Source organism: Macaca nemestrina, chromosome 7 (assembly GCF_043159975.1).
Source record: "Macaca nemestrina isolate mMacNem1 chromosome 7, mMacNem.hap1, whole genome shotgun sequence".
Classification (NCBI taxonomy): Eukaryota; Metazoa; Chordata; class Mammalia; order Primates; family Cercopithecidae; genus Macaca; species Macaca nemestrina.
In genome coordinates this window covers 57,766,466-57,784,807 of record NC_092131.1, presented here as the reverse complement: position 1 = coordinate 57,784,807, position 18,342 = coordinate 57,766,466, and the positions used below count along the sequence as shown (strand labels likewise).

The 18,342-nt window shown below is 40.6% G+C and overlaps 1 protein-coding gene across 5 annotated transcripts in view; it reads right to left on the bottom strand.

Moving 5' to 3' along the window:
• The window catches only part of LOC105481842 (L-2-hydroxyglutarate dehydrogenase), a 109,556-nt gene that overhangs the window by 30,378 nt on the left and 60,836 nt on the right, over positions 1-18,342 (bottom strand). For 3 of the 5 annotated variants that reach the window (XM_011741630.3, XM_011741631.3, XM_071100210.1), the window contains one exon: positions 10,027-11,128. In XM_011741630.3, the coding sequence (XP_011739932.1) occupies positions 10,933-11,128 (196 nt within the window). In that variant the 3' untranslated portion in view covers positions 10,027-10,932. The other 2 variants (XM_071100207.1, XM_071100208.1) reach the window with 2 other exon arrangements.

The window sequence follows — 18,342 nt, the reverse complement described above, 5'->3', positions numbered from 1 at the left end:
ACTGTTATCATTTTTCACCTATTAGAATAGCACAGATGAAAAAGTTTGATTACACACTATGATGGTAAAGATATGAGGAAACAAGCATTCTAATATGTTATAAGTATATTAGGACTGTAAATTGTAAGTATATTAGGACTTCTGTCTAGGGGAACGAGATAACATCAAAGTTTCCCTTTGACCTAGCAAATTCTAGGAATATGTCCTGTAGATATACTTGCTTTTATATGAAGTCACTTAGAGACAAGGTTATTCATTGCAGTGTTGTTTATTATACCAGAAGTAAAACAAAACAAAAAATGTCCTAGAAATAAACAGTTTAAATAATCAGTAGGAATAGGGGACTAGTTCAATAAATAATAGTAAATCCGTACAGTGGAACCCATAAAGTTATTTTAAAATAACCAGGCCTCTGTGGAACATTATCCAAGATATGCTGCAAAGTGAAAAGTGCAGGATGTATAGTACTGAAAGTATGGCTCCTCATACACTTTAAGCAAATGTTTATAGTTAGACTGGAAATTTTTCATTAAAAATACCTCTTAATTAGTGTTTTGAATAAGTACCATTTTCATGTGGTTGCAAATTCAAGTCACAATAAGGGGTCTGGACAAAGTTGGCTCACACCTATAATCTTATACTTTGGCAGGCCAAGGAGGGAGGCTCCTTGGCAGTATTTTATTATATAAAATACTATATTTTACATAATTTTATTATATAAGCATTTGACTCAATTTCTCTGCATTTATTGTATTGGTCTGTTCTCGCGCTGCTAATAAAGACATACCCAAGACTGGGTAATTTATAAAGGAAAGAGGTTTCAACAACTCACAATTCCACAGGGCTGGGGATGCCTCAGGAAACTTACAATCATGGCAGAAGGGGAAGCAAACAAGTCCTTCTTCACATAGTGGCAGCAAGGAGTAGTGCTGAGCAAAAGCCGGAAATGCCCCTTATAAAACCTTCATATTTTGTGAGAACTCACTATCATGAGAACTGCAGCATGGGCATAATCGCCCCCATGATTCAATCTCATCCTCCCAGGTCCCTCCCACAAACGTGGGGATTATAGGAACTACAATTCAAGATGAGATTTGGGTGGGGACACAGCCAAACCATATCAGCAAGGCTACAAAGATTTTTGTTGCCACAGGGATGAAAACTGGGTGGCTGGAGATGAAAGGGAGATTTTTCACTGTGTACCTTTTTGTGACTTTTGTTGTTGTTGAGACAGGGGTCTTGCTATGTTGCCCAGGCTGGTCTAAAAACACCTGGGCTCCAGAGAGCCTCCCTCCTTGGCCTACCAAAGTAGTAAGATTATAGGTGTGAGCCAACTTTGTCCAGACCCCTTATTATGACTTTTGAATTTGCAACCACATGAAAATGGTACTTATTCAAAACACTAATTAAGAGGTATTTTTAATGAAAAATTTCCAGTCTAACTATTAAACATTTGCTTCAAGTGTTAAAAAATAAAAAATTAGGCTGGGCGTGGTGGCTTACGCCTGTAATCCCAGCACTTGGGAGGCTGAGGCTGGCAGATCACCTGAGGTCAGGAGTTTGAGACCAGCCTGGCCAAAATGGTGAAACCCCCATCTCTACTAAAAATACAAAAATTAGCCAGGAATATTGGTGGGTGCCTGTAATCCCAGCTACTAGGGAGGCTGAGGCAGGAGAATCGCTTGAACCTGGGAGGTGGAGGAGGTTGCAGTGAGCCGAGATCACGCCACTGCACTCCAGCTGGGGCAAAAAAGTGAGACTCCATCTCAAAAAAAAAAAAAAAAAAATGCAAGTATTAAACACACTGATACTATAAGAGGAAGGGCATATGTATACATAACAAAAAGCTTAATCACAAATTTGTACTGAAATATGCTAATTATCATGTTAGTAATTTTTTTTTTTTTTTTTGAGACGGAGTCCTGCTCTGACACTCAGGCTAGAGTGCAGTGGCGCGATCTCGGCTCACTGCAACCTCTGCCTCTGGATTCACGTGATTCTCCTGCCTCAGCCTCCCGAGTAGCTGGGATTACAGGCAATCACCACCAAACCTGGCTAATTTTTTGTATTTTTAGTAGAGACGGGGTTTAGCCATGTTGGCCAGGCTGGTCTCGAACTCCTGACCTCAGGTGATCTGCCTGCCTCAGCCTCCCAAAGTGCTGGGATTACAGGCGAAAGCGACCGTGCCCAGCCAATAATTTGATGGATTGGAATTTTGCTTCCCTTTTAAAATTTTTTTTTTTTAAGAGATAGGGTCTCACTCTGTCACCCAGGCTGGAGTGTGGTGGCGTGATCATACTAGCTCCCTGCAGCCTTGAACTCCTAGGCTCAGGGGGTCCTCCTGCCTCTGCCTCCCAGGTAGCTAGGATTGCACCACCATGCCCAGCTAATTTATTTTGTAATTTGTAATTTTTTTTTTTTTTTTAAGAGATGTGGTCTTGCTCTGTTGCCCCGGCTCGTCTTGAACTCCTGGTCTTAAGCAATCCTCCTGCCTCAGTCTTCCAATGTGCTGGGACTACAGGCATGAACCACTGCAACTGGCTTTACCTTTTTTTAAATTTAGATAGGATTTGAGGGAAAATATGAATGATCTAAGCACAATTAAAATGTTAAAAGACAGTAATTTACCACTAATATTCTCCCACTTAAAAACATTTTCAAGAAGGACTTACTCAACATTTCTCCCATTTGCTCTCTCATACTTCCTCAATTTATTTAAAGCTACAAGTGCTACCAGTCAATTACGCAAAGCAAAGCAATGCCACAGGAAACAATCAATGTCGTTATCACTCACTTTCATGGGTTGCTGCCATAGCTAGCTCGGTCCTCTCACAGCCACCTGCCTGAAAGAAGTTGAAGCAGGCCCTCAGACAGGCCTTTGTCCTCTGACCCTCATGGGAGGCTTATGCCCAACCCCCTGTAAGAGACAGCATACCTAAAAGGTCTTCCCAAGAGGAACTGTAATTTTGTATGAAATTCCAAAAGATTGATTTAATATGCCTCCCCACGCCCCACAAAAAAGGCATTGTATGTTTATATGTTACATACAACCTGCTATTGAACAAATAAGAGTGTTTTCTGGTTCTCCAGAAAACCAAATGAAGATGCCACTGAGGTCATCCAAATATTGCCACCACCACCAGGTGGAAAGTCATTGTAAGTGGGGGAAGTAGCTGTTCCAAACACCATCTCCTATAATAAAGGTGAAAGGGCAAATTATTGCTGGGCGTGGTGGCTCATGCCTGTAATCCCAGCACTTTGGGAGGCCGAGGCAGGCAGATCACGAAGTCAGAGACCATCCTGGCTACAGTGAAATTGTCTCTACTAAAAACACAAAAAATTAGCCTGGCATGGTGGCGGGCGCATGTAGTCCCAGTTACTTGGGAGGCTGAGGCAAGAGAATGGTGTGAACCCGGGAGGCAGGGCTTGCAGTGAGCCGAGATCGTGCCACTGTACTCCAGCCTGGGAGACAGAGTGAGACTCCGTCTCAAAAAAAAAAAAAAGAGAGAGGGCAAAGCATCATTCAAATTTTTGTTATTTATGTTATCGCAATAGAATCCTTCAAATTCCTGACAGTTATAAAGTTGAGCTGTCAACAACAAATGTATTCATAATCTCTTCAGTACAGCTCCCAGCCTATCAGATACACTGGAGTGAGATATAGAAGGCAGAAATAAGCCCGGGTGCGGTGGCTCACGCCCGTAATCCCAGTGCCTTGGGAGGCCAAGGTGGATGGATGACCTGAGGTCAGGAGTTCGAGACCAGCCTGGCCAACATGCCGAAACCCCGCCCACTAAAAATACAAAATTAGCCAGGCGTGGTGGTGGTCGCCTGTAATCCCAGAGACTCAGGAGGCTGAGGCAGAAGAATAGCTTGAACCCGGGAAGCAGAGGTTGCAGTGAGCCAAGATCACACCACTGCACCACTCCAGCATGGGTGACAAAAGCAAGACTCCGTCTCAAAAAAATAAAAAATAAATAAGGCAGAAGTGAATTAGCAAGCACCATTCAGTCACTAGTTTTATGTGGCAGCAGCAATGGCCAGACTCATGCATGGTGTGGCAGTTCTCTGTGGATCATAATTGTTTTGAAATTACTCTCTTAGTGTCCTGGTTCTGTGATGTGGCTTTGGAACTTGTTCCTGAAAGCTCAACCAGAATCTACTTCATTAGCCTTCCAATGATTCTGTATTCTCTGAATGAACGTATTATTATTATTATTGTTATTATTACTTTTAGACAGAGTCTCACTCTGTTACCCAGGCTGGAGTGCAGTGGTACAATCATAGATCCCTGCAGCCTTGAACTCTTGGGCTCAAGGGATCCCCATCTCAACCTTTCAGATAGCTAGGACTGGTTGGGCGAGGTGGCTCACCACATCTGTAATCCCAGCACTTTGGGAGGCCAAGGCGGGTGGATCACTTGAGGTCAGGAATTCGAGACCAGCCTGGCCAACATGGCAAAACCGTATCTCTACTAAAAATACAGAATAAATTAACCGGGTGTGGTGACACATGCCTGTAATCCCAGCTACTCAGGACGCTGAGGTAGGAGAATAGTTTGAGCCTGGGAAGCTGAGGTTGCAGTGAGCCAAGATTGCGCCACCACACTCCAGCCTGGGCAACAGAGCAAGACTATGTCTCAAAAAAAAAAAAAAAAAAAAAAGATAGCTAGGACTCTCGCCATGCTGTCCAGGCTGGTCTCGAACTCCTGGCCTTAAGCAGTCCTCCTGCGTCAGCCTCTCAAAGTGCTGGGATTACAGGCATGAGTCACCACACCTGGCCCAAAATAAATTTATTTTTGTTTAGCTAGAATGGATTCTATTCTCTACCAACTGAACCCAAAATAATAAACCAAACAGGGCAAACCCCCTCCCTCTTGGGTAGGTTTATACTACTGTGTTAGTTTATATTACTAACTCATAACAAAGTGTTGTTTTGTTCTGTGATTACTATATTCACTGATAACCAAACTTCAGTTTTTTGACCCAAATATATAATCATTTACTCTCTACTTGGAAAAACAGTGTGATTCTTTGGTGTTATCCATTGATGTGATTTCTGGAAGCTAAGTAGCCTGGAATGACCCTCCAGATTCCCTTCAACTCTGTAGTTCTCACCTACCATATCCACTCTTAGAATAAATGCCATTACTATATGACTTTCATAGGAAGTTTCCTTCCAGAGGAAACTACCATTCTCTCAATTAGAAATGGTGGTAGAACCTTGAAATCCTCAATGTTGCATCAACCCTTTTAAAATAACATTTAACATTAGGCTTTTTCTTTAATTGCAGAAAACTTACCAAGTAATTCTGGAGACAATTCAAAAATAAAAGTATATTCAAAAATTCACCACCAACCACAAAATTCTAACATGCAAAGCAGAAGCAAAAACATCTTTATATCCCTAAATTCCAAAGCACAAAGTTGGATGTCAGAAGACAACATTTTCCTATTGGCCTGTAACATAACCAACATGCTTGTTTCTGAGTATTTAGAAGGATCCAGGAGGTCCCAGCTGGAATGATTGATCAAGAATCTAAGAAAGGCTGGGCGCAGTGGCTCATGCCTATAATCCCAGCATGCTGGGAGGCCAAAGCAAGTGGATCCCCTGAGGTCAGGAGTTCGAGACCAGCCTGGCCAAACATGGTGAAGCCCCATCTCTACTAAAAATACTAAAATTAGCCAGGCATGGTGGTGTGTCACTGTAGTTCCAACTACTTGGGAGGCTGAGGCAGAAGAATCGCTTGAACCCGGGAGGCAGAGGCTGTAGTGAACTGAGATCATGCCACTGCACTCCAGCCTGGGCAACAGAGTGAGATTCCGTCTCAAAAAGAAAAAAAAAAGGAAAAAAAAAGCGTCTAAGAAAAACATAGGCAAAGGTTAAGGATCTAGGCATTCTGGGAAAGAGCAATTAGTACGTGGCGCACGTGACTTGGGAAGCTACTCAGAGACCAAAACAACAACAAAAACCCATACAAACAAAAGAATCTGCTATTATTATAAACTGGTATCACAGCCAGGTGTGGCAACCCATGCCTGTAATCTCAGCACGTTGGGAGGTCAAGGCAAGAAGACTGCTTGAGGCCAGGAGTCCCAGACCATCCTGGGCAAAATAGTGAAACCTGTCTCTCAAAAAAAAAAAAAATTACCTGGCCTGGAGATGCACACCTATAGTCTCAGCTATTCAGGAGACTAAAGCAGGAAGATTACCTGAGCCCACGATGTTAAGGCTACAGTGAGCTATGATCGTGCCACTACACTCCAGCCTGGGTCCTGGGTGACAGAGTGAGACTCTGTCTTAAAAAATAAAAAATAAAAAGGCCGGGCGTGGTGGCTCACGTTTGTAATCCCAACTTTGGGAGGCCAAGGCGGGTGGATCACTTGAGGTCAGGAGTTCGAGACCAGCCTGGCCAACATGGTGAAACCCCATCTCTACCAAAAATATAAAAAATTAGCTGGGTGTGGTGGCATGTGCCTGTAATCCTAGCTACTCAGGAGGCTGAGGCAGGAGAATCGCTTCAACCTAGGAGGCGGAGGTTGTAGTGAGCCAAGATAGTGCCAATGCACTCCAGCCTGGGCAACAAAGCAAGACCCTGTCGAGGGAAAGGAGAGGGAAAGGAGGGGGAAAGGAGGGGGAAAGGAGGGGGAAAGGGAGGGGGAAAGGAGGGGGAAAGGAGAGGGAAGGGGAGACAAAAATTAAAAAATAAACTGATACCCCTAAAAGACATCTCTTATATTCCCAGTGGACAAATTTAAGGAAAATTAAATCTGAAAGGTGTTAAAAAAAAAAAAAAAAAAAAAACCACTGCTGTAGCCATTTCATTCTGCTTCACAGCAACCAAGTTGAAAGAGGTTTTTCTAAATATACAGTTTTAAGCAGAAGTTGGCTAAAATTCAAGGTTCTCTAGTGAGAGAGGTCCCTCTGTTACCACTGTCCCTCAGGTCTTTCCTAATATTCAAAGTTGGGCTTCCTGAGCAACCCAAGACCTGCCATCTCTTGCCATATCTAAAAGGTAAATTTTCTCATTTTATCCCAGGGACAAAAGAAACTTAAGATAACTTTAATGTGAGACCCTTCCCATAAGCAGAAAATAAAAGCAATTAACAACAACAACAACAAAGACCTACAATATTTTCTAGGATTTGAGGCCAGAAAAGTAGAGTTGGTTGGTATCAACACAGTTCTTCCCTTCAGGGCTTCAGGGTTTATTTCCATTCTTAAACTCTTTAATGAGTACAAACTATTCGAAAACATCTCGAGGCAGATTTTGCTTTCCCAACCATTTCATCCTGTCCTTCTACCTTAAGCCCTGATGAAGAGATTTCAAAAACTCCCTTTGAGTGTATTAGAAAAGCTTAGTAACTGACTTTACGACTACAACTCAAAAATGTTTACAAGATCTTTAGATAACAGTGTATGTGCAGAAAGATGAGGAAACCTCTGACCAAGAAGTCTAGACACAGATCAAGTGCCCAGGAGGGCAGAGCCAGTCCTTAAATATAGACACCATGCCTCCTGTGTTTACAGGGATAGCTCATAGTTACAGCCATCAGGGTTGGATTGCCTCCGAAAGCAGGTCCTACAAACTCCCAAAGGACAGGGCCTAGCAGTATACCCCACTCTCACCACCATCCTATGAAGAAAGTTTAAGAGTTAAGGTTATCCCACAGGTTACCAGGTAGATTTCCAAATGGCCTCAGGGAAAGTGGAATTCTGCCAACAGTAAAGGCAACTCCCCAAACAGTGCCAATGCTAAGAGGATCAAGGGAAGGACTTTGATATGCACATATATGCATGGATAAAAGAGTTAAGCTATGTAACATGAAACACCAAAAATATACTTGCTGGTACATCAAGAGTTTCTCACAAACACTCTGAAGTTAAAATCTAAAATGCTCCATTTTTTACCCAAAATATAAACTACTCAACCTCATTTTGTGTTATATACTAACACAGAAATGAGTTTTTTAAAAAGGTTGGCTGCTATCCTAAAGCAAACAGTTTATGTTTTACACATAAAAAATGTATTTGCATAAAAGTCTTTATGGAACTAAAAAATATGTTCTCTACAACACCAAGGATCATTACAATATTTTAAATATTAATATACATTTCTTCTGTCAGAAATAATAAAACTTTATTATATCAGTATTAAACAACAAAACCCTGTTGACATACATATAAAATGTTTTACAAACAGAATAACCTACATATTCAAAACACTTTCAACAAATTTTTCACTTTTATTTTTTGGGGTATTGTACAGACTCAAATGGATTGAGGATTGCTTCAATTAGGACAATCATTTTTTGTAATTCCAGTCTTTACAACTTAGTATGTATGCAATCGTACTGTTGATGAAATAGAAAATGATAATATTTTCCATCTCTTAGTAATCTTGTAACGGAACAGAAAACTATGGTGTGTTTGCATTTCTTGCAGGAATAGCTGTTATAAAGAAACATTAGGGCTTGCTTCTTCTGTCACTGATATCTGAATGCTTTTAATATGCTCATCTCAAGTGTTGAATAATGGCCTACTCTGTTTACCTGGGATGTGCTACTTCTTGAACACGAGCTGATGATGTGTAGCCTTTCACATTAATGGATGAGGTAGCTCAACCAATGTAATCATCAATGCTTGAAGTGAGGGGGAAAAGGAAGAAAACAGAAGCATTTTTCCTATCAACCAAAATGCACATCCTTCTCACCCATCCATCATACAGCTTTGGAGAGCTAAGAGGAAAGAAGACATACAGACTAGAATATGATTCCTGAGAGAGCAAATGAGAGACAATGGATGAAAACGCCTCACTTAAATGTGGTTCAGTACTCAAAATTCTGCAGTCAGGTCGTCACATTTTCATTTACATTTCTATTTTCTAACTTTCTAAATTACAAGAATCATTTCAACAGATACCACACAACACATATATACAGGATATAGTACAGCACTGGGCATCAACTTAAAATACTCATGAGGTACACATGAATGTAAGGCACTTTCGCGGTTTACAAAAGTGAATGCCTCAAAGTTAGATATTTATCAAAAATGGAAAAATATCCCTACACAACTTTATAGGAGCCCTGAAAAATCAAGTAGGTATGAATCATTAGCAATCTTGGCCAACATTTTGAGAGTCTTAGTGTGACTAAAGATCAGAGATATAATATATAAATAAACTTAAAATTAGAGTTCTATACATCAGTGTCAGGATTCTAAAACTGCTCTCATAAAAATCTATCTCTTCTAAGTTATTTCAGTTCTCAGCCACAGAGACTGAAGAGCAAGACAACTACTCAGTGTACCACTGTTTACATTTCATGATGATACCATACCACATCAGTTATAAAGAGACTGAAAATAATAAAGGTTTTGAGTTTGTTTTGTTATTTCTGACAAATATTATAACTAAGATAGAAACTTATTCAAACTACTCAAAAATGTAAATTTTATGTATTTTCTTGAAATCATGAATTTTTAATTTCTAAATACAAATATTGTTGCTCTAAATAATGTGAGTTTTGTGACTCTTCGAAATTAAAAGAATGCAACCTACAATATGATGTATTTCCTTGTCTGTGAGAGACCAAACGAGCTTAGGTAGTATAATGCTAAAAAACTGATTTAAGGAAATAACCCATTTTTATGCCATCGTTCTCCAAAATTCTTGAAAAGCTAAATCTTCTCTAGGTCATAGTTGGTAAGGACAGGTCATTAACAAAGTCAGGGATTCAGGGCTGGGTGCAGCGGCTCACACCTGTAATCCCAGCACTTTGAGGCTGAGGCGGGTGGATCACCTGAGGTCGGAATTCAAGTCCACCCTGGCCAACATGGCAAAACCCCATCTTTACTAAAAATACAAAAAAATTAGCCAGGCATGGTGGTGGGCACCTGTAATCCCAGCTACTCGGGAGGCTGAGGTAGGAGAATCGCTTGAACCTGGGAGGCAGTGGTTGCAGTGAGCCAAGATTTCACCATTGCACTCAAGCCTGGGCAACAAGAGTGAAACTCCATCTAAAAAAAAAAAAAAAAAGTCAGGGATTCAGGACAGATAAAACTGTATCTTGCCTCTTTATTCACAAAGTAAATAAGCATGGAATTTATATTTTGTTGTTGTTTTTATTTTTTGAGTCAGGGACTGACTTTGTTGCCCAGGCTGAGGTATAGTGGCATGAACACACCTCACGGTAGCCTTGACCTCCCGGGCTCAAGTGATCCTCCTGCCTCAGCCCCTCAGGTAGCTGGGACTACAGGCACACACCATCATGCCCAGCTAATTTTTGTATTTTTTGTAGAGATGGGGTTTCATTCACCATGTTGCTTAGGCTGGATTTATTTATTTATTTATTTTTTGAGACAAGATCTCGCTCTATCATCCAGCCTGGAACGCAGTGTCATGAACATAGCTCACTGGAGCCTGGACCTCCTGGGTTCAAGTGATCCTCTCACCTCAGCCTACTATGTAGCTGGAACTACAGAGGCACCACACCCAGCTATTTTGTAGAAACAGCGTTTTGCCATGTTGCCAAGGCTGGTCTCAAACTCCTAGGCTACAATCTACCTGCCTTGGCCTCTCAAAGTGCTGGCCACGGTCCCCAGCCTAACATTTTGAAAATTATTATTATGTTTTCTCTTGCTCTGTCACCCAGGCTGGAGAGCCAGCTCACTGCAACCTCTGCCTCCTCGGTTCAAGTGATTCTCCTGCCTCAGCCTCTCGAGTAGCTGGGATTACAGGCATGTGCCACCATGCCCAGCTAATTTTTGTAGAAAATTATTATTTCTATGTTATATCATTTTAACAATTCAGTGGTTATCTTTGACCTAAAAATGAAATTTTAAAAACCATTTTTTAGATTAAAGAATGCAATTAGTACACTCTTGTTGCTGACATGGAGATTACAGTGCATACCTAGCTCCTTTCATTATTTACAATTCAAATCTTTGTTGTACTTCATCTGCAATCATTCCAGAAATTGCAAGGGAAGAAGTAGCAGCAGGGGAAGGTGCATTTCTCACATGAAGAACACGATTTCCAATATTCCCAACTCCTGCATCAAATACAAAATCTTCTACCAGATTTCCATCTCTATCCAGGGCTTGGGCTCTTACTCCAGCTGGGCCCCTGCAAAAGTGAAAGATGGGAGTCAGCTGACTCAAAGACATAGGATACTTTACACGTCAGTGTTTCCAAAGAGTCTTAAAGCAATATTCTTCTAAATGCACAATTACATGGAAACCTAATGAGCTTATGTTTAACCAAAGGCTGTCAGTTGTAGCCTGTCAAACCTATATTGTTAACTTAGAGCCTAAAACCTATTATATAACAATAGTATAATAAATGCTTATCAAAGAAATACATAAAAACAAGTAAGTTACTTATCAATGTCTCCTCTTTCCAAAGGTAGTAGGTAAATCCACACTTAACTAGAACAGGTATATTTTTATTTAAATTTATAGAATGAATTTATTATAAAAATCAATCAATGGCTACAACGAGCCTCATCTGAGTAATACAAATCAATGAAAGCAGAGGTTATGTGTCAGTTGCATTCCTGTATCCTGTTCTACTTATTTTTGTATTTTTAAAATTCACACGGTTAAAATTTATGGACAGAAATATTTGCAAATGGCAACAAGTTCTTGTTTTGCAGTTTGTTTTTAACAGTTTACTCTTCAATATCAGGATCATCTTCAATTTAAAAAGATGATAGGAAAAGCATAAAAATGAAGTAATTTAGCAGCATATTAATAAAATGAGAATTTTTTTTTTTTTAATTGAGATAGAGTGTTGATCTGTTGCTCAGGTTGTGTACACAACCTCGCCTGGCTAATTAAAATTTTTTTTTTTTTTGTAGAGACGAGGTCTCACTATGTCACCCAGGCTGGTCTCAAACTCCTGGCCTCAAGTGATCCTCCCACCTTAGCCTCCCAAAATGCCAGGATTATAGGTGTGAACAACTGTAAAGACACTGATAGTCTTTATTACTTAAAATTCTATTTTATAACATTTGAGCTCACTGATTTTTGTTGTTTTTTAAAACAGTTAAAATTTACAGATGAAATTTGAATCCAATGTTTTTGAACTACAAAAAAGCACCTCTTATGAAACTTGTCCAAGGAAGCCCAGTGTGAAAAATTCTATCTTATACACACCAGCAAGTACTTGCAGAAGATGCAAAGAACACTATGAGGGCACTGCCCTCTAAGACTTCAGCTGGCTGAAGAGAGATAATAGTAATAGCTATTATTAAGTGCTTACTCTGTGCTAGGAATTACCTCATTTAATCCTCAAAACAACTGACACAGTTTATATTTAACAGCAAAGAAACAAAGAGAGATTAAGTAACTTGCCTGAAATCACAGAGCTATACTACTCATTCTTAGAGAGGTAAATAAGAATTATAACAATAAGAGTGAAAGGTTGTATGATAAATATAAGTGATCTTCCCTATAGAATCCTGCAGGGAATCTGGACAGGAGATTTTTCAGCTGTAAGAATTTCCGAGTAAGAATCAGATATGGGAGCAGGCGGAGCAAGATGGTGGAACAGAAGCCTACAAACATTGGTTCCCCTGTTAGAACACCAAATTTTTAACTATCTGCACACAGAAAAGCACCATCACAAGAACCAAAAACCAGGTAAGCAATCACAGTGGCTAGTTTTGACTTCATATCATTGAAAGAGGCATTGAGGAGGGCACAAAAGATGGTCTTGCATCACCAATGCCACCCCTTCCTCACCCCCTAGCAGCGGCCATGCGGTGTGGAGACAGAACCTATGCACTTGGGAAAGGGAGGGCACAGTGGCTGGGAGCCTGTACATTGAATTTAGTGCTGCCCTGTCACAGTGGAGAATAAAGCCGTGCTGGGCTCAGCCAGCGCCAGCACATGGAGGGAGCACTTGGACCCGCCCTAGCTAGACAGAAAGCATCCATCCCAGTGGCCAGAACTTCAGTTTCCCTGCAAGCCTCACCACCGTGGGCTGAAATACTCTGGGGTCCTAATCTTGAAAGACAGTCTAGGGCACAAGGACTCCAATTCCTAGGCTACTAGCACTAGGCTGGGCTTATAGTAATTAGACTAGGGTAGCATGTGATCTAGGGAGATACCAGCTGACATAGCTAAAGGAGTGCTTGCATCACCCATGCCCCAAACCAAGGCAGCTGCAATAGAAGTGACTCCTTTCTTCTGCTTAAGGAGCAAAGAGCAAAGAGTAAAAAGGACTGTCTTACATCTTGGATTCCAGCTCAGCCACAGTAGGATACGGCACTGGGCAGAGTTGTCAGGCCCGCATTATAGGCCCTAGGTCCTGAACAACATTTCTTTTTTTTTTCGAGACAGCATCTCGCTCTGTCGCCCAGGCTGGAGTGCAGTGGGTTCACCTCCTGGGTTCACGCCATTCTCCTGCCTCAGCCTCCTGAGTAGCTGGGACTACAAGCGCCTGCTATCACGCCCGGCTAATTTTTTTTTTGTATTTTTAGTAGAGACGGGTTTCGCCGTGTTAGCCAGGATGGTCTCGATCTCCTGACCTCGTGATCCACCCGCCTTGGCCTCCCAAAGTGCTGGGATTACAGGCGTGAGCCACTGCGCCCAGCTGCTCCTGAACAGCATTTCTATACCCACCCTGGGCCAAAAGGGAACCTACTGCTTTGGAGGGAAAAACCCATTCCTCGCAGGATACATCACCTGCTGACTAAAGAGCCCTTGGGCCCTGAATAACCAGCAGTGATAACCAAGGAGTGTGTCATGGGCCTTGGATGAGACTCTGAGATGTGCTGGTTTCAGGTGTGACCCAGCACATTCCCAGCTGTGGTGGCTACAGTGAAAGACTCCTTCTATTTGAGAAAAGCAGAGAGAAAAGTAAAGGGGACTTTGTCTTACACCTTAGGTACCAGATCAGCCACAGTGAGGTAGAGCAACAAGCAGGTTCTTGGGGTCCCCAAGTCAAGGCTTACACTCTTTTTTTGTTTGTTTGTTTTTGTTGTTGTTTTTTGAGATGGAGTCTCACTCGGTCGCCCAGGCTGGAGTGAAGTGGTGTGACCTCAGTTCGCAACCTCTACCTCCTGGGTTCAAGCGATTCTCCTGCTTCAGCCTTCCAAGTAGCTGGGATTACAAGCACACTCCACCACACCCAGCTAATTTTTGTATTTTTAGTAGAGATAGGGTTTCACCATGTTGGCCAGGCTGGTCTCGAACTCTTGACCTCAGGTGATCTGCCCATCTTGGCCTTCCAAAGTGTTGGGATTACAGGCGTGAGCCACCGCGTCCGGCCCAGGCCTACACTCTTGAACAGCATTTCTAGAACTACCCTGGGCCAGAGGGAGCCCACTGCCCTGAAGGGTAAGTCCCAGGCCAGGCAGCTTTCACCACAAGCTCATGGAAGAGCCCTTGGGCTTTAAGTGAATATTGGTGGTGGCCTGGCAGAAACCCTGTGGACCAAAGGTGGTGGCAGCCACAGGGAGTGGCCCCTCTGCCTGTGGAAAGGGGAGGGAAGAGTGAGAAGAACTTTGTATTGTGGTGTGAGTGGTAGTTATCCATAGTAGAACAGAACATCAGGTAAACTACTAAGATATTTGACCCTAATCTCTGGCTTCCCGACAGCATCTCTGGACATACCTGGGGCCTGAGGAAGCTTACTGCCCTGAAGGGAAGGGCCCTGGGCAAGAGCCAGTGCTGGGCTGGCTTCAGGTCTGACCCAGTGCACTCCCAGTGGTGGTGGCCACAGGAGTGCTTGCATCACCATAACCCCAGTTCCAGGGGGTTTAGCACAGAGAGAAAGAGACTCCATTTATTTGGTAGGAAGTAAGGGAAAAGAACAAGAGTCTCTGCATGGTGATCCAGAGAATTCTTCTGGATCTTATCCAAGACCACTAGTGGTACCTCTACATGTCTACAAAAATAACAGTGTTATTGGGCTTGTGACCCAAGTTCCTTTGACTACCTGGAAAGCATTCCCAAGAAGGACAGGCATAAACAAGCTCAGACTGTGAAGACTACAACGAGTACCCAACTCTTCAATGCCCAGACACCAAAGAACATCTACTAGCATCAACACCATCCAGGAATGTATAACCTCCTCAGATAAACTAAATAAAGCACCAGAGACCAATCCTGGAGAAACAGAGATATATGACCTTTCTGACAGAGAATTCAAAATAGCTGTTTTGAAGAAACTCAAAGAAATTCAAGACAATACAAAAGGAATTCATAATTCTTTCAGATGAATTTAACAAAGGGATTGAAATAATTTAAAAGAAACAAATTCTAGAAATGAAAAATGCAACTGACATGCTGACGAATGTATCAGAGTCTCAATAGCAGAACTGATCAGGCAGAAGAATTTGTGAGCTGAAAGACAGGCTATCTGAAAATACATAGTCAGATGAGACAAAAGAAAAAAGAATAAAAAACAATGAAGCATGCCCACAAGATCTAGAAACCATTCTCAAAAGGGTAAATCTAAGAGTTATTGGCCTAAAAGAGGAAGTACAGAAACATATAGCGGTAAAAAGTTTATTCAAAGGGATTATAACAGAGAACTTCCCAAACCTAGAAAAAGATATCAACATTTGAGTACAAGAAGATTATAGAACCCCAAGTGCATTTAATCCAGAGAAGACTACCTCAAGCCATTTAATAATCAAACTCCCAAAGGTCAAGGATAAAGAAAGAATTCTAAAAGCAGCAAGAAAAAAGAAACAAATAATATACAATGGCACTCCAATACGTCTGGCGGCAGACTTTTCAGTGGAAACCTTACAGATCAAGAGAGAGTGGCATGACATGTTTACAGTGCTGAAGGAAAAAATGCTTTTACTCTAAAATAGTATATCCAGTGAAAATATCTTTGAAGCGTGAAGGAGAAATACTTTCCCAAACAATAGCTGAGGGATTTCATCAACACTAGATATGTCCTACAAGAAATACTAAAAAGAGTTCTTCAATCTGAAAGAAAAGGATGTTAATGAGCAAGAAGAAATCATATAAAGGTACAAAACTTCCTGGTAACAGCAAGCACACAAAAAAACAAAGGATAGTATAACACTGTAGTTGTGGTGTGTAAACTTCTCATCTTACATAGAAAGACTAAATGATGAATCAATCAAATAAAATAACTACAACAACTTTTCAAGACACGGACAGTGAAACAACAAAAAATTTAAAAGCTAAGGAACAAAGTTAAAGTGTAGAGTTTTTATTAGTTTTCTTTCTGTGTGTTTGTTTGCATATGCAATCAGTATTAAGTTGTCATCAGTTTAAAATAGTGGGTTATAAGATAGTATTTGCAAGCCTCATGGTAACCTCAAATAGAAAAACAGACAATGGATACCAAAAAATTAAATAAATAGAAAGAAATTAAAACATACCATCAGAGAAAAATCACCTTCATTAAAAGGAAGATAGGAAGAAAGCAAAGGAGGAATTGAAGACTGTAAAGCCACCAGAAAACAAATAACAAAATGGCAGGAGTAAGTCCTTACTTATCAATAATAACACTGAAAGTAAATAGACTAAACTCTGCACTCAAAAGACATAGAGTAGCTGAATGAATGAAAAAACAAGACCCAATGATCTGTTGCCTAAAAGAAACACACCTCACCTATAAAGATATACACAGATTAAAAATAAAGGGATAGAAAAAGATACTTCATAACAATGGAAATGAAAAAAGAGCAGGAATAGCTAGAATAGCTATACTGATATCAGACAAAACAGATTGCAAGACAAAAACTGTAAGAAGAGACAAAGAAGATTATAATATAATGATAAAGGAGTCAATTCAGCAAGAGGACATAACGATTGCAAATATATATGCACCCAACACTGGAGTACCCAGCTATATAAAGCAAATATTATTACAGCTAAAGAGATAGACCCCAATATAGTAATTGCTGGAGATTTCAACACCCCACTTTCAGTGTTGGACAGATCTCCCAGACAGAACTTCGACAAAGAAATGTCAGACTTAATCTACACTACAGAACAAATAGACCTAATAGATATTTACAGAACATTTCATCCAATGGCTGCAGAATACACATTTTTCTCCTCAGCACATGGATCACTCTCAGGGATAGACCATATGTTAGGTCATAAAACAAGTCTTAAAACATTCAAAAAATTTGGAATAATATCAAGCATCTTCTCTGACCACAATGGAATAAAACTACAAATCAATCACAAGAGGAATTTTGGAAACTATATAAACACATAGAAATTAAACAATATGGTCCTGAATGGGATCACATCAAGTTAAAAAGCTTTTCCACAGCAAAGGAAACAATCAACAAAGTGAACCGACAACCCACAGAATGGGAGAAAATATTTGCAAACTACTCATCTGACAAGGGATTAATAACTAGAATATATAAGAAGCTCAAACAACTCTATAGGAAAAAAATTTAATAATCCAATTTTAAAATGGGCAAAATATCTGAATAGACATTTCTCAAAAGAAGACATACCAATGGCAAACAGGCATATGAAAAGGTGCTCAACATCACTGATCATCAGAGAAATGCAAATCAAAACTACAATGAGATATCATCTCACCTCAGTTAAAATGGCTTTTATTCAAAAGACAGGCAATAACTAATGCTGGTGAAGATACAGAGAAATGGGAACCCTCATACACTGTTGATGGGGATGTAAATTAGTACAACCACTATGGCGAATAGTTTGGAGGTTCCTCAAAAAGCTGAAAATAGAGTTATATGATCCAGCAATCCTACTGCTGGATATATACCCAAAAGAAAGAAAATGAGTATATCAAAGAGATATCTGAATTTCCATGTTTACTACAGCAGTATTCACAATAGCCAAGGTTTCCTTGGAAGCAACCTAGGTGTCCATCAACAGATGAATGAATACATAAAATGTGGTACCTATACACAATGGAGTACTATTCAGCCACAAAAGAGAATGAGATCCTGCCATTTGCATTAACATGGAGGTCATTATGTTAAGTGAAATAAGCCAGGCACAGAAAGACAAATATCATCTTTTCATGCTTATTAGTGGGATCCAAAAATCAAAACAATTGAACACATAGAGCATAAGACAGCAAGATTGTTACCAGAGGCTGCAAAAGGTAGTGTGGAGTGGGGTTTTACAGGGGAGGTGGGGATGGTTAATGGATACCTCCCCCCAAAAATAGAAACAATGAAATGAATAAGACCTAGTATTTGATAGCACAACAGGGAGACTATAGTCAATAATTTAGTTGTACATTTAAAAATAACTAAGAGTGTAATTGAATTGTTTGTAAGACAAAGGATAAATGCTTGAAGGAATGAACAACCAATTTTCCATGATGTGATTTACATGCCTGTACCA